The 15,739-nt window shown below is 43.4% G+C and overlaps 1 protein-coding gene across 1 annotated transcript in view; it reads right to left on the bottom strand.

The window, feature by feature from the left end:
* Positions 1–14,551, bottom strand: part of LOC146205366 (uncharacterized) — a 42,187-nt gene extending 27,636 nt beyond the window's left edge. The window contains exon 1 of the mRNA XM_084590023.1: positions 14,454–14,551. Within this exon, the coding sequence (XP_084446149.1) occupies positions 14,454–14,496 (43 nt within the window). The 5' untranslated portion in view covers positions 14,497–14,551. The remainder of the gene's footprint in view (positions 1–14,453) is intronic.
* Between the last annotated feature and the right edge of the window lie 1,188 nt (positions 14,552–15,739).

Genomic DNA, 15,739 nt, shown 5'->3' with positions numbered 1-15,739 from the left:
CACACATGGTAGACAATGCTGGAAGAATGAAGCAACAGTGGGTGGTGGGTAAGTGTGGTAGCCCAGGGGTTGCAACTACTAGCTACTACTAGCCATGAAGCATCTACACAAAGCTGCAGAAAAGCTCTGCTAACAGACTACAGTAAATGTTCTGGAGCTCGCATCACAACTGAGAAAGGCCCATCGGACATTACTAGTGCAATTCAACAGCTGAATGAATGCTAACACAGAAACGCCTGTTAGGCGAGACATTAGCAATCAGGCTTGACCATGTTAGACACAGCATGCACCAACACACCAAAAGCAAGCTTGGGAACTGCTGCATGTCTTCGGCATTCATGTAACCGGACACCGAGCATGCATGTTTACCTTTTCTTTTACTTGGGTTGGTTTCTTAAAGATACTTACCGAACTCTGTAGCAATACAAAATGTTCTAGGACACCAGTGGAACCTTTCACTGGAACTGACACTGTCATCACTGACTTTTCCTGTTCTTTTTTAAACGGTCAACTCACACACAGCCACTTTACCCTAAGTGATAATGTTTCAAAATGGCAGTACACAATCCTTTTGGTACATACACTTCCATCTAGCAACATGGCAACACATTCATATGAATATAGAGCCATTTTCCTCAGATACATCTCTCTCGTATAGTAGCCCCAACACAAAGAAAAGAGATATTAGAATGAAAAATTTCTTAGTTCTAAAACTGCGTTTCTTTTTTCTTCAGGCACTGCAGCAGTAGCTCGAAAAAAAAAAAAAAAGATGTTATATAGCTGCATGATCATTTTAGCATAAAAATCACACTCACTTGTGCATACCACTACAGTTGAGCTCACACATAACAAAGTTGATGGTCAGACGGATTCCATTCATTATATACAAAGTTCGCAGTAAGTGGGCTTGCCCCACAAAGATCAATCAAAATGGCATTTCTATTTCTTTCAAACATCAATAATGCACGTTTGTCCCTTCAAGGAGGACACTATCAAGCCGCATTCTAAGCTCTCCAGCATGATAGTATCTATCACATGGCTAAGACTTGTTCTGAGGACTAGCCGCTTCAGGAACGTACAACAGCGCATGATGGATTTTTTGCATGTCTGCTAACTGTGCGCTGTTTTATGTGGCAGCAGCACAGAAGGCAGAGATACAACTGGGCAGGCGACGCACACCACAGAACGGGTGGGCCAGCAACGCATACCTCATGGCTAATATTGAAACTTAAAATATTGAAACCTCTTCCACATACGACCCTTCTCCTAAACTGGGTGCACACACGCACTGGTTGACGTTGTAGTCTGTCGGGGCCCACTTGGCCGCCAGTTTACCACCAATTTAATTATGGGCTCTCCGTTTTATAGCAGGGTCAACAGATTTTTGGGAAGGTTGTGAGGACCTGGGAGATGCATTTCGATTTTCACATTTCCAGAAAGTGTGCGTCTTTCACAATGCGGCAGCGAGTCTGTGCGTCTCCCCATTTGTTATAAATGAATGGGGTGGCCATGGTTATTCCATTTAAGCAAAATCTCGTGACAAGAGACATGGTTGCAAGAGAGACCCAGTTACTGAGGATAACTTTTTTATGTGCCTAGAGCAAATTCTTCACTATTTGGAAGAGACGCAATCCAGACATGTTCAAAAGACTTTATGCAAAATTGCTGCCATCTATTGGCCGCCGTGCGCGTTTCCGCCATGTTTAAGGGTAGCTGAATTGAGGAGCGGCAAGCGGCACAGTAAGGGGTTGCGTGGTCGTCTGCTTTAATGCTCATTGTCGCAGATATCGGCATACTGTTATGTCCCTTATTGTACGCAAAACTAAAATAAGGGTGTAGAAGAAAAAAAGCAGCAAGTTATATCCCTTGAGCTTTTTTCTCTTCTTGAAGCTTATGTTATCTCGCATGGCTGTCGCACTAGGTGCACTTTTGATCAACAGCGCGCCAAAATTGTCAAATGGTATCTTATTTAGCGTGCTTTGGAAGATTGCAAATCCGTACTCGATGCTAAGGCAGACGAAATATATCCCCCACTGTAAATTCATTTGTCCGTAGACGGACTGCGTATCGCCTTTCCGCGTAAAGATATCTAAGAAGGTTGCTCCCGATTTCCTTGTTGCGCCAACTCATAGCAGCTTTTATGGTTTCATGCATACAAGGTGTCAACAGATTTTGCCCATATGTGTACGTCCAGGTATCCAGATAGAACACGTTTCGGCACTTCAAAGGTACCAGACTGTTCTCTTAAAATTCCAGCGCGGCATTCTAACATCTTTACGCATTCGATTCATTACTATTTTTTATATTAGTGCGAGAATTTTTCTTAGCGAGTTATGCGAGGTGCATCGAAAAGGAGTTACGCCTTAATTTGAACCACGCCAGTTTTGTTTTCTCCCATCCATATCGCTTAATAGTGCTATTTTTTCGTTTAACCTTCTTGGTGCCTGCATCAAAACAGTGAAATGAGGCAAGAATTGAAACTGTCCACCATTTGACACTATCCACAGAGCGATATCGTTTGTAGCGAGCCTTACCACGCTTAGCAGTGAGGTTTGATACTGCGGCTATCGCAGTAGAAACAAGGATGAGCACACAAGTCTTCCAACTTTATTTTGTCTAAATACACCCAGTGCTATAAATGTATGCATCGCATTTTCTGTATGCTCCTTGCTATGTACATTCTACTACTTCCCTGGATTGCTGCTGGCAAATAATGTTTGCCGTTTTGCAATATGGCAAGAAAGAAAAAAAAATGCCATGCATCACTGCTCCACACTGATGACATTGGTGTTGACTGCACTCCCCATAAATTCGGACTTTGCAAAATATGTTTAACAGCTATAAAAAGAAAACCGCCACTCGACATTAGACAGCCCACATGTGTTCGCTACTTTTTCACAAAACGATTTCGTGAAGACTGTCGTGTGTCGAATATTGCATGAGAATGCAATGCTATTAGTTTTTTCAATCAAAATCTTCACAAGCAAAGAAAGCCACTAAAACCTTGTTCGCACCCTCTCTCGGAACTTAAAAAAAAAAACAGCTTTTCTCAAATGCTATACAGACTGAATAGGCTCCGATAGTTCGTTCCTGTCTCACTACTGAGCTCATCCATGACATGGACAACGAAAAATAAAATTGAAATACTTCATTTCCGTCAGAAATTACCGGAAAAAAATCAAAAGAAATGCGGCATTGGAGAGGAGAATGACTTTGCTGCAAAAACAGCGCATTGCAAAAAGCACTGCTCGAATACGCGTCCACGACGGAGCTTGACATTGCGGCTGGGTATAAGGCAGACCTGTGCGATGTGACTTCGCAGACAGCAGTATCTGCTAATATATTAATTTTCACGAAATAGAGCCACAATGTGACGGCAACAGGAGCTACATATCTGAGGAGGATCAGCGTGCACGGAATCATGTCGTTGACCTGTTACGTTTCGCCGGCAAATTCACGCGGTCGGGGGTTTTAGCCAATAGCTTATAGAATATCAGATCTGCTATATATGGCTGTTTACATGCTAACAAGATACATCAGCGGCTAAACGTCCAGACAGAGGATGGGAACAGTAGTGCGCGCACTGTACTGAGAATTGTGAAGGTCCATCGGAACGCAGTGTTTATTAGGCATCAGTCCTATATTTAAAAAAAAAAAAACAATATTAAGCTCCTTTGTGTACGCGTATTCGTACAACATACAATACGAAACGACAATGATCATGGCCAAGTGCCAGGCGCAGTAACAAGTTGAGCCTTGCCCGTGCTGGACTCGAAAACATCCTGCGGCGGCTGACGCAGAGTAATGACATCGCAGACATGTTTTACACCCGGAAGCAATATCAATATATTTTGCACTTTTATGGATGCGTATATGAGCAGTGTATTAAGGAATGCGCCGGAGCAGTAACGAAGGTTTTGCCATTTGTAGCTACGCTGATGCCACCATTCGCAAGAAATTTTGGCAGTGCAGTATCGCTTCACGAAGTAAAATTGTAATGTAGGCAGCGTGGAAAAGTAGATAGTCTATTATTCCATTATTTTTTTTTTGCCCTGAATGCGAACAAATAGCACGGAAACTACAGCACAAAGCAGACGCAGCTAGCGCAATGGCAGGAGCCGTAAGCGCAGCCGACTCACTCAACTCTTCAACATGGCGTCGTGTAGCGTGGTTCGCTGAAGGTCCCATAGACGGCAGCAATTTTGCATAAGGTCTAGTGACGGAGCCGCCGTCGTACCTATTCATATGTGCTGCAGTTTTCTTTCCTTTAGCTAGATTGTGTTGCGTTTCGCAGCTGGACGACACATTGCATGGCTGCAACTATTGTCTTGCTACACTAAAATTTCCATCATTCTGCTTATATAACTGCTGTCACACTCCTGCACCGACTGCCAATTTTACAGTGGGTTGGATATCCATCCCAGCTTTCGTGGCATCGTCGCTTTGTACGTCGATAGTCAGACCAGTCACTCTGGAGCTGTCATCATGTTTACGTGGGATAGTTCTGTTCAAAGATTCATCCACTACAGCTTTGCATCCGACACCAACTCAAATGTGCAAAAGTCATGTTGAAGTGAGCGAAATATCTAGTTACAAAAAAAAAGATGGGAGAAACAGTTAGTTACGTTTATGTTGGATTCTTAAACTTAACCACCTTTTCATAACGCTCAGAAAAGCCGGTTTGAGACTGGGCTGTTCAGGTAGGCAATCATCAACCTGCACTATGAGAGCAGCCCAGTGCCCAATGTGGCAGTGCCCTTCACCCCTTCGTGAGATTGTGTGCATGCGTGCCACAACAGCCTGCCACAACAGCCAGGCAACGCAGACGCACTGCATTTGTCCAACACCATAATTGCCAAAAGACAGCCATTGCCAATATCTCTTCTCCTAGACACGTGTCGTGGGTGCGGCGTAGTATATACGGCTGCCGTTTCATGACAACTTTCTTCCTCAAGTCGCGGGCATGAGATTAAAATGTGATTCACCGTGAGCTCATCTCTGCACATTTCACACAGTGGTTTGTCTTTTTTTTGTCAGGAGAAAATTATGTCTTATGCGTAGACGACATAAAATAACTTCGATAAAACGTTCTTGGTGACGACATGATTTCCATTCTTCTAAATGGGCTTTACAGAATGCAGCTTGTTATTTGTTTCGTTTTCCCAAGCAGCTTGCACCCTGGCTTTTAGTTTATTGCGTACTAACTTTCCACAATCCTTGTGAGGCAAGTTCACATGTTTTATTTGCACGGTTCTTGCTTGTGCAGCACATACGTCAGCTTTCTCATTGCCCCTTATCCCAACATGAATCCAGCAGAATTTTATTTGATGTTTTTGTGATGTGACGTTTACTATGTTGTGTACTAGACTACCTATCAGCGGTTCAACTACATTTTTTTAGATTATTGCGGTGACGACACTTAGAGAATCTGTGTAGATGATGCTATTTTTGATGTGTTCACTCCATATTTTCTCTACAGCAGCGCAAACAGCGTAACACTCTGCAGTGAAAACTGATGCACAATGAGGTAGTCTTGTTATTTCTTCTGTTTCACCTTGTACTATAGCACTTCCAACATATTCATCAGTTTTTCAACCGTCTGTGTAAAATGCAGTGTAGTTCGTATATTTTTCTTTCAGTGCCAGGTATTCTTGCAATATGTGCTGATGTGGAGTGCGCATTTTTTATAATTTTGTTAGCGTCAGGTCAAAAACTGCAGGGAGGTGTACCATGGAGGCAGTGGTTCGTGGTTTGTGGTTTGTGGAAATACTGGGCATTTCATTTGTTACATATAAGTCCTGGCATATTTATTCCAAACGCAAGAGCAATGGCTTTATCGCTCGGGGCTTGTTGTTGAAGATTGTTCTTGAAGTGCAGTTCTAACTACATTGTAACAAATGTGTTTCGGTTGAAAATGGATTTTTAGAACATATGTGCATGTTAGTGCTGTTCATCGGTTCATGCTGCTATTCCACACACAGACTTGATATTGGGGATGTCCTGTCAGCCCCTGATGACAACCGTAAACCGAGATTATGGACTGGATCTAATCGTTTTACATAAGATGGTCTTGTTGAGCCATATACTATTGACCCATAATCTAACTTAGAATGAATGAGGGAACAATAGATATGAAGTAAGCATGCCCTGTCAGAACCCCAACGTTTTCGTGTATGTGTGGTAAAAATGTTAGCTTTTTATCAGAAGTGACGCCTAAAAATTTATGTTCTTGTTTGAGTGGTAATGTGGTTTGATTAAGATATAGTGTGGGGTCAGCCTGTAGCCTCGTCTCAAAGAGAACAGGACCGCTGCTGTTTTCTGAGGAGAGAATCTAAATCCATTTTGATCTGCCCAGGTAGCCAGTTTATTTATTGTCATTTGAATCTGTCGCTCACAAGCAGATATGTTGGCAGAGGTGCACGCTATTTGCAGGTCACCTACATAAACAGGGTACATTATGGATTTAGGGATGACTTTTGCTATGGAGTTCATTTTGACTACGAAGAGGGTTGTGCTCAGGATGCACCCCTGGGGTACACCATTCTCTTGACTAAAAGTGTTTGTGAAAATTGCGCCTTAGTCAGACTCTGAATGTACGGTTGGCCAGGAAGACACTCAAACAGCTCAGCATCCTGCCGCACATACCTAGATCTGTTAGGTCAGGGAGGATGTCAAACCTCCACGTGGTATCGTAAGCCCTCTCCAGGTCGAAGAAGACCCCGATACAGTATTGGTTGTGGATGAACACCTCCCGGATAGTGTTCCCGAGACAGACAAGGTGATCTGTAGATGAACAGGCTTTTTTATATCCACACTGAAGTATGAAGGTTAGTCTGATGATTACAATGCTTTCGAATGATTTGGCTATGCAACTGGTGAGTGCTATTGGCCTGTAACTGGTAGGATTATTTGACGGTTTGCCAGTTTTAAGGAAGGGCACTACGACTGCTTCTTTCCATGCCTCAGGTATCTTACCGGTTATCCATATTTTATTAAATAATTTTAACAGTGCTTCAACAGCGGGTTCAGAAAGGTAGGCAAGCATGACGTAGTGTACATTGTCTGGGCCCAGTGCTGTTTTTTCCCCTAAAGATAACCCTCTGTTTATTTCTTGCAAAGTAATCAGCTGATTGTACTCCATGATTGCCTGCTCTGAAAGGAAGTCTGTTTTTCTTCTATAGTTTTCCACTTAATGAATGTTTAGGTGTAAATGGATAAGCTGGGCACTTTGGAAAAATGCTCGCCCGAAATGTTGGCCTGCTCTTCAAGTGTAGTTTGTGTACCAGGCATTGTAAGCATAGGAAATGTGAACGGAGTGTGATAGCCAGTGAATTTGTGAACCCGTTCCCATAGTTTCTTGGTGTGACGGAATTATTATAGAGTATATATTTTTGCCATAAAGCTTTTTCTGCTTGCCGTCGGGTGTGCCGTGCTTTAGCTCTAGCCCTTCTAAAGTTATGTAGGTTTTCTATGGTGGGGTACCTACGAAGGTGCCCCACGATTTATTTTGCTGTTTTTTGGCCAATTTGCGTTCATTTGTCCACCAGACTATGTTTTCTGTGTGAGTATTCTGAAGTTTGTGGGATGGCTGCAATCCGCCTTTTGCGCGAGGATGTGGCGCCATCATGCGGGAGCGGGCGGGAAACACATTGAGCGGCAGTGTAGCAGACGACGCGAAAGCGCACCATACGAAATGGCCACGCCAACGCTGGTAGAAAGCGAAAGCTTCCTCCCTTTGATAGCCTCGGAGCAGAAAGTAGTGACAGTGATTGCAGCATATCATGTTCACGCAGTATGGGGGAAGGTAGAGCGTTTTCACAATCCACTCATAACGCACGTACGCATATACTATCTTCGTATTGTAAGAGCGTGCAGCGCGGGCCGTGTTCGACGTGACAGAATGAGACTCTCTCAGCGTGCAGGTTTTCGGCAGACAGGAGAGCGTGGGGGCAGAGAGAGAGAGGGATCTCAAAGGGCAAAGCAGCCAGGGGTTTGTTGATGCTGCAGAGCTAGGTGGAATCGTCTCCTGTGACTTTGAGCGGCGCATATGCGCGGGGTGTCTTGAGTTACCGAGCACAATGCGGTCACCGCGGCGCCGGCATGGTGCAATGGGCGTCGCTTCCTCCTCGCGTCATCTACAACCGTGCAGCTATAGGATTTCATCCACGAAGATCGGCAGAGAGGCACATATACACACCCCGTGAAAAGGGCATTGTCCCGGCCGGAATGCACACCTGCAGGAAACGCGCTGCCTTTTTCTGGCAATGGATGATTCAGAGCTGTAGCCGGTTTCTGGCCTCAGGAGTCAGAACGGATGAGGTCGCAGTGGTGAAAAGGTTCTCAGTGCGCAGAGAATGGTCATTCTGTTGTGAAAAGATCTCCAACGTTCATTTCTGCCTCCGCTGCGATTTCTGCGGAATCAACAACTTGGTGACACATGTGAATCTCCTACATATCGGATGCGCATCTCGGTCAGGAACGAACCCTGTTCTACGTCCAGAGCGATCCACTCTGCAAGTGAACGAGCATGAACCCTCAAGGAGACTCATTTATTGTGCCGGGCGGTTTCCTTGTCGTTGCAAACGGTTGGACGTAGACGACGATTATCAAGCTCCCTAACGAAGTGCATCTGATTGCGTACACCAAAGGAACAAAATCCGGATGCTTTGGCGTGCACGAAGGCGAGCCTTTAATTAAAAAAAAATAAACTGTGCGTTGTGCAAGAGTGTCAAGTGCGTCATATGCTCAGAGCGGCAAAAACACAGATACTACAGGTATGTATGCATCTAAACGAAATATGCATGATGAAGAGTACCTACTGGAGTTTTCACCCAGGCTGTAGCGCACCAGGGATAGCTGCAATGAGGATTTTTTCGGTGCGTGATTTCTTTAGTTGCGCCGGGGCCTGAAGGCGATGTAATTTGTCCTTTCTTTTCTTTATGTGCGAAAGGGCTAGGTTGCTTAGATATCACAAGCGGCTGTGTGCGCTAGGCCGTAATATTTAGCATGTTTTATCGTGACTGCCTAACAAAAAAGAAATACGGCGTTTTAATGCACTGCCGTTCGCGAGCCTCATGACCAGCTCAACCACTCGGCTCGCGAACGGTGGTGCATCACAACAAACGCCCAATTTTTCTTTTCTTTTTAGTCAGGCGGCAGTCGCGATAAAACATGCTAAATATTACGGTCTAGCGCACACAGCCACCTGTGATATCTGCGCTACCCGGCCGCTTCGCACATAAAGAAAACAAATGACAAAATACATTGCCATCAGACGCGCCGAACAAATGCTCATTGCGGCTATCACTGGTGGGTTACAGGCTTGGTGCAAACTCCGGTAGATACTTTTCATTATGCACATTTCCTTTAGATGCATACATACCTGTAACGAAGTGTTTTTCACACAGTCGAGAGTACGCAGTAGGTAGCTAAGGTCGGCCATTCACATCTTGACGCTTGGTGGCCCTAATTGTAGCTTCACGTCGTTGTTGGCCGCGGCTCGGCGAAGGAAACCTGAAAAACCACGTCTTGCATCTTGGCGCGCTTAGAGAGTGGCAACCGTACGCGGCAGATGTGGTGACAGGTGTCACAGCCACGCCTGTGACAGCCACCGTGCCGCCCGGTGCCGCCAGGCCCCGTGCACTGGCGGTGCCGAGAAATGCCGTCGACGCCGCTCAATGTGTTTCCATCGGTCGCCGCTACGACTTCGCGCATGCGCAGAAAACTCGCGCAAAAGGCGGATTGCTGCTGATATTATACATGTTGTGAACTTTTCATTTAATGCTTCTATGGCGAGGTCTTAGGGGTATTCTTTATCTAAAGTAGCATTTTCACTAAAAACTGAACAGTCAGCAAGGTGAATTTTCCAGCGCCGTGGCCTTGTAGGGATGATGGGTGCAGAAGATGATAGCGTTAAAACTGTTAGTAAGTGATCACTTCCCATGGGGTCATGTAAAACATTCCAATTAAAATCAATAAAAATAGATGATGCAAAAGCTAGGTCAATGCAACTCAATTTTCCTGAGCTAGGACAACAATAAGTAGCCTTCCCCGTGTTCATTAAACATATATTATTTGGCAAAATGAAATCTTTCATAATTTGGCCTCTTGAATCAGTGTGTTCACTGCTCCAGAAAGAGGAATGTGCGTTCCAGTTATTACATATGGCTCAGGCGATTGTTTAATAAGTTCTTCTAAGTCGTGTAGGGTAGCTGTATAGTGAGGTGGTATGTACACAGAGCATATTGTTATTGTTTTTTGGCTGATTGTTTACTGCGACTGCTTGTAAGTTTGTTTTTAATGCTACCTCTCTTGCAGCGATGTCGCTTTGTGTTATGATAGCGACGCCTCCTGAGAGTCGGCTAGCTTGTACGCACTCTTTCAGGAAAATGTTATATTTTTTTAAGATGTTTTTGTGCTGTGGCCCGAGGTTTGTTTCCTGTATAGACACACAGCTGTGGGTGCCATTGTTTTGAGTATATCTGTTATGTCTGTATAGTTTCTGTGTAAACCTCTACAGTTCCACTGTATTATATATGCCACTGTAATAGACTAGGGAGTTGGGCAGTTATTTATTCTCGGGAGGGGTAACGCGCGGGAGTATTGCCGCCACTGAAGCGGTGGCGAACCAGGAGTTGAATCCATCGCCACTCTTGTCATGCTGGATTTCCGCGGAGACGCTGCGGATGCATGACTTTTAGATGCTGGCAAGTTCTCGCTAACATCCATATTCTCCACGGTGGACGTGGAGGACGCATCTACTATACCACCTAGAATTAGACTGCATGTTAATGTCACTGTCGCAGTAGACAAACCTTGTTCTCTATCTGTGTGACGATTGCTGTTCTTCAAAAAGTAAGCTTGAGCTGTTTCTTCAGAAGCAAAATGAGTGCGCTACATTTTCCAAAAATAAGGCTGACAATACTGAGCACTAACCAAGTCTTTGCAGAGACTAATACAATGCATGCATCATGCTTACAAGATTTTTGTTTTTTTATATATATAAATAAACAGTTGTACCAAACAGTCTCGAACACGTCTTTTATCAATTTTAAATGCGATAACATGTGCCTGCCATACGTTGAAATCAGTATTTGTAGCTAAGCTAAACTGTCCGAGTTAGGAGGATTACTCGGTCACACTAACGCCGTTTGGAGCAAACTTTAGAGCACTAGAATTTGCAATCTGGTGTATATTCGAGCCACAAACCACTGATTTAAAGAACAGCTCACTGCAAGGCTATCCAAGTTATATATGTGAAGCTCGTGAGACAGAAGCGGAGATGAGCGGGATGCCGAGTTCTACTTCGCAGCATGTAATATATGATCTCACTATGCCTAAACCATAGTGCCGGACCTAACGCGATATCGTCCTGCACACTGCAGTGTGTTCAGTCTTACTATAGTGATTTCCTGAACTGCATTCATCGATCACAAATTTCTTCAAACTGCAAATTTCATTAAACAGCTAAAAAAATTTGCCACAAAACCCAAGCAACTACACTGCTTTTAGAATAAATTACACAGGTAGATTAAAGGAGCAACTGCCATTGATTTGGTTCAAACACCTGACTGCATAGCGTGGAACATTGCCTATACATCGCCCTATATTTGCACCTTGTTAGGGATAAGCAAAAGCAATATTCTTGCAGATGTAATGTACCGTATATGTAGAAATCACGATACCTGTGTGTGGGAATTATAAAATTACATTTGCATAATATTTAAACGCAACCTTCGACCATTTGACTCTCGCTAGGGGTGAATGACCAATCAGTCGGAATCGTTCAGACAAAAGAATTCTAGACATGCAACCCTCAGGAAGTCAATCGGCCTCCATCTCTATGTCTTTGCTGCTCATGCTTTCTAAGCGAGCAAAATGGCTGGGGCTCTAAAACGAACAAAAAGCTGCACTGGACCAAACATGACTCACTCATATGCCACAGAAAGTACACCATGGAAGTCCGCATTGTGACATTCCTTTTATTAGTCTATATACTGCAAACTTCAAGACATGACGAGGAAATGCTGCATGACAGCCACATCAGTTATAAATGGCCTTCATGAGCCTCAAAATTATGAAATTGTGCTGAAAGCTAACATTATGCCTGGCTTTATAGCCAGTGCGCAGGAAGGACTGCCCATTTCAACAGCAGAGGGTTTGAAGCAGTTTGGCACAATTTTCCCAATTTTCATCAGGCTGGCGCAGTTTGGCACATTTGGTGCAAGGGCGGCGTCCCTAAACTGCCGACATATCTGCATGCTAACTTATTCAATAAAATAACTGAGAACCTTATTGCAACTCGTTTAATGCACTACTTAAATAAATTTGATCTGTGCTCTGCATCATAATGGATATTATACAAGCTATACAACAAAATTAGCTCTAGTATACATGCCAATCAAATTAATATATGGCCTTGAAACACATAGTCCTGTTTTAACTGTCATCTGTCATTATTCATCTAATCACAAACAGGCGATACAAATGGCATGATAAAAATGTCGAAAACGCTTGTGTTTGCTAAAAGGTTAACAACAAAGCAACAACACATTATGAAATCTCTCAAGTGCTAACTAGCAGCATTACTCTTCCTCACGGTGGAACATTTATGCCATGGACCTTGAACATCTTGCGCAGTTGCAAAATCAAGCACTAAAGCTCATTAGATTTAACCCCCAATACATTGCAGTGCCTCTCTTTACACTACAGTTGCAATATCTCTGTCTGGCATAAGTTGTCACTGATCATTTATGTGGTCTTAAAAAGAAAATTTTGTTACAACATCATAAGGAATACTTTGCTAGATAACCATAAAGCGCTAACTGCATGAGGCGACAATTCGCGGCGACATGCCGCACGACGACGTCGCACGGTAGGCTGAGGGCCGCCAAAGCATTGCCACTCGTCGCAGTTGCTCAGGTTCTGGGTTTTTAGAAAATTTCACGTGTCGCCTGGAAGCAGCTTGCGAAGCAGCCAATCGTGGAAGGCCTTAGGGTACTCAACTTATGTTCTGACTTTTGTTTTTTTTTGAGCGAAATGTGATTTTATAGTCTGGTTGGAGTGAAGAACCTGCAGACGCTCACTTTGTCTGATCCGTGCATATATGAGACATTGAGACAATTCAGTAAAAGCTTGATAGGGTAGTAAAGGAAAAAAAAAGGCCAGTCTGGCTAGATATTGTTAATTTTCGAAAGGAGCAGGAGAAAGTCACTGCTTGCAATGCAACTCTGCATCGCAGTGTAGTAGCGCACCACTGCACTGTGAACTTTTTTTTTTTTTTTAATGCAGTGCATTACAAGAAATGTTATCAGTGCTTTATCGTACTTCATGCTGTTTAGTGTTATAAACGCAATACAGCGTAACTGTACTCCCCTTGACCAAACGAAGGTAACAAAGCAACGCTGAAAATGCGCCTCTCTGTCGCTGAGCCCCGTCGCTTCGTGCAGTATGCACCAGCGGCAACAACAGGCGTCAGCGGCAACATTGCGCGACAGATCCCTAGGGGTTGCCGCCTCATGCGGTTACCGCTAAACAAATTGCTAGCCACTCACCCAAAATTCATCCCAGAATTAAAGCCAATTGTGGCAAATTTACCACCAAATTAAATCATGTGGAATGTCTGAGCTACTTAACAAAAAAATAAAATAACACCTGTCAACTGCAATAGCACAAAGTCAAATATAATATACTGTAAATTCTAATTCCTCCTCTTTCAGTATTCCTACTTTTGTTTGTTTCATGAATTGTTTTCATGCTTGCATTTTGTGCTGCGCTTGCTTGTAAACCTAGTTTTTTCCTTGTTCTCATTTTTATTCTTCCTGTTCGTCACAGATGTGATCACCACACAAGTAAAAATGGTTATTACAGGTTACTCATAAAAGTGTTTATGTTAAAGATTTTTTTTCATTAACAATGAAGTTGTTGTGAATCTCTCTCTAAAACCATTTTGTGTGAATCTTGTACAGGAGGTTCCACAGTAGTTTCCTAGCCCTGGGACCACCCCTTGCATTAACAAAGCAATAAATGTCAATAAACCTTCTTGCATGCACCCCTTCAAGTTTTCAAAACAAATTCTATTCAGCAAATCTTGCATAAAGGATTGAAGGAAGCCACAAACAAAATAGTTAATTCATAGGAAAGCTTCATCTAAGTAAATGGGTGGCACCTTTTCCAACTGCGCTGTTCTCAGTATAGTCGAGCATCAGAACTGGATGGTTCACTATACAGAATAAGAATTTCGACCAACCCCGCATTTTCTCTGCATAAAGCATATCCTCCCTAGTCACAGTTGAGATTAATAAGCTATCATTCGTATGTGCTACGTAAGATGACTAAATTGATAGACAGCTGACACAAAAAAAGCAGGAAGAAAATGAAACGGCCATCGCAAAACTGTCAGTAGCAGCGTGCACAATCCCTAGAATAAAAGCAAACCCCCCAAATTGCCTTACCGTAAGCCCGAAGTAACTCTGCTATGTGGTACTGGTTGAACATGTATGCCAGGTGCAGAGGTGTGTAGCCCTAGACAGAGGAGAAAAATAAAAGAAAGCCAGGCATTTATTAGGGTAAAGGAAGTTGTAACATGATAAAACATTGTACATGGTTTTATATGGAGCCCATTTCAGTAGAGAGGAACACTAGTAATGTAAATATGCTCATCCCACTGTGATATTGCAACTATACCTATAAATGCAAAAGATATGGCTTGAGTGTGGTTAATGGTATGTATGGGGTTGTACACCCCAAAGCGACTCAGGCTATAAAGGACGCCGCCGTGGAGGGTTACAGGCAATTTCGGCCACCTAGATCCTCTAACATGCATTGTATTGTATAGTACACGGGCATAATGCTTTTCGCCGCCAACAAAAAGCAACCGCTGCGGCCGGGATCCCCAGGCTCAGTAGCTGAGCGCCCTAACCAGTGCACCACGACAGCAGAAGATGGTTGGATGTAATAATTTTCAAGCTTAATTTTCATAACTGAGTTCATAATGCAGTCTGCTTTGAAATAATAATAGAAAGAAAAAAAAAAAAGACTGACCATTTTTGCATCACACATGTAGAACTTATAGCCCACTTAAATCATCGCAACTCAATGTATACAGGTACACAACACTTTTATAAAGATTGCGATTATGAAGACAAAATATGCAAGCTCTGAAGAGTGTGTGAACCAAGGTCATATTATTAAAAAAATTTTTTTTTATTTTGAAGGCATGAAACCAATAGCTTTCACCACAACCACCCCAGCTATATGTAACATCAGTATATCCCTCCAAGACGAGTTCAGCACCCCCCCTCCTCCCTGAAGGAGTGAGTAAAAGATCGAGAATTGGGATTACAAACTTAACTGTAGAAATTTCTGCCCACCCCTTGGCCGCTTACTAGAAAGTTCAGTTAGCAGCAGCTCTTTAATGAGCAGTTAGCCGTTTACGTTTGCTTGATCATGAGTTCCTGGTAGTAAGCAGTGTCAGAATAGCAAAAAAAGCCACAGCTGTGGGGCAAACAAGTTAAAGGTTTTGCAAAAGTAGACTGGGCAGATCCTGCATCTACAACAGGCCACCTGTTGTTGTGCTTTTTAATGCGAAACGTTTAGGTAGACAGCAGTTTCCTGTGTGGACTAGTAGAAGGCTGCGGATCTAGGCTGCAAGCGCAGGTGGCCAGCGTTTTTCTACATCCCTGCGCTCTCCCGTAGCGATGGCGTAGATCAGTCCAGAGAGCCACTAACGTTTGTGGCA

Source organism: Amblyomma maculatum, chromosome 1 (assembly GCF_055883805.1).
Source record: "Amblyomma maculatum isolate TAMU_Amacu chromosome 1, ASM5588380v1, whole genome shotgun sequence".
Taxonomy (NCBI): domain Eukaryota; kingdom Metazoa; phylum Arthropoda; class Arachnida; order Ixodida; family Ixodidae; genus Amblyomma; species Amblyomma maculatum.
The sequence above is the reverse complement of the archived record's forward strand: the minus strand, read 5'-3'. Positions and strand labels throughout refer to the sequence as shown.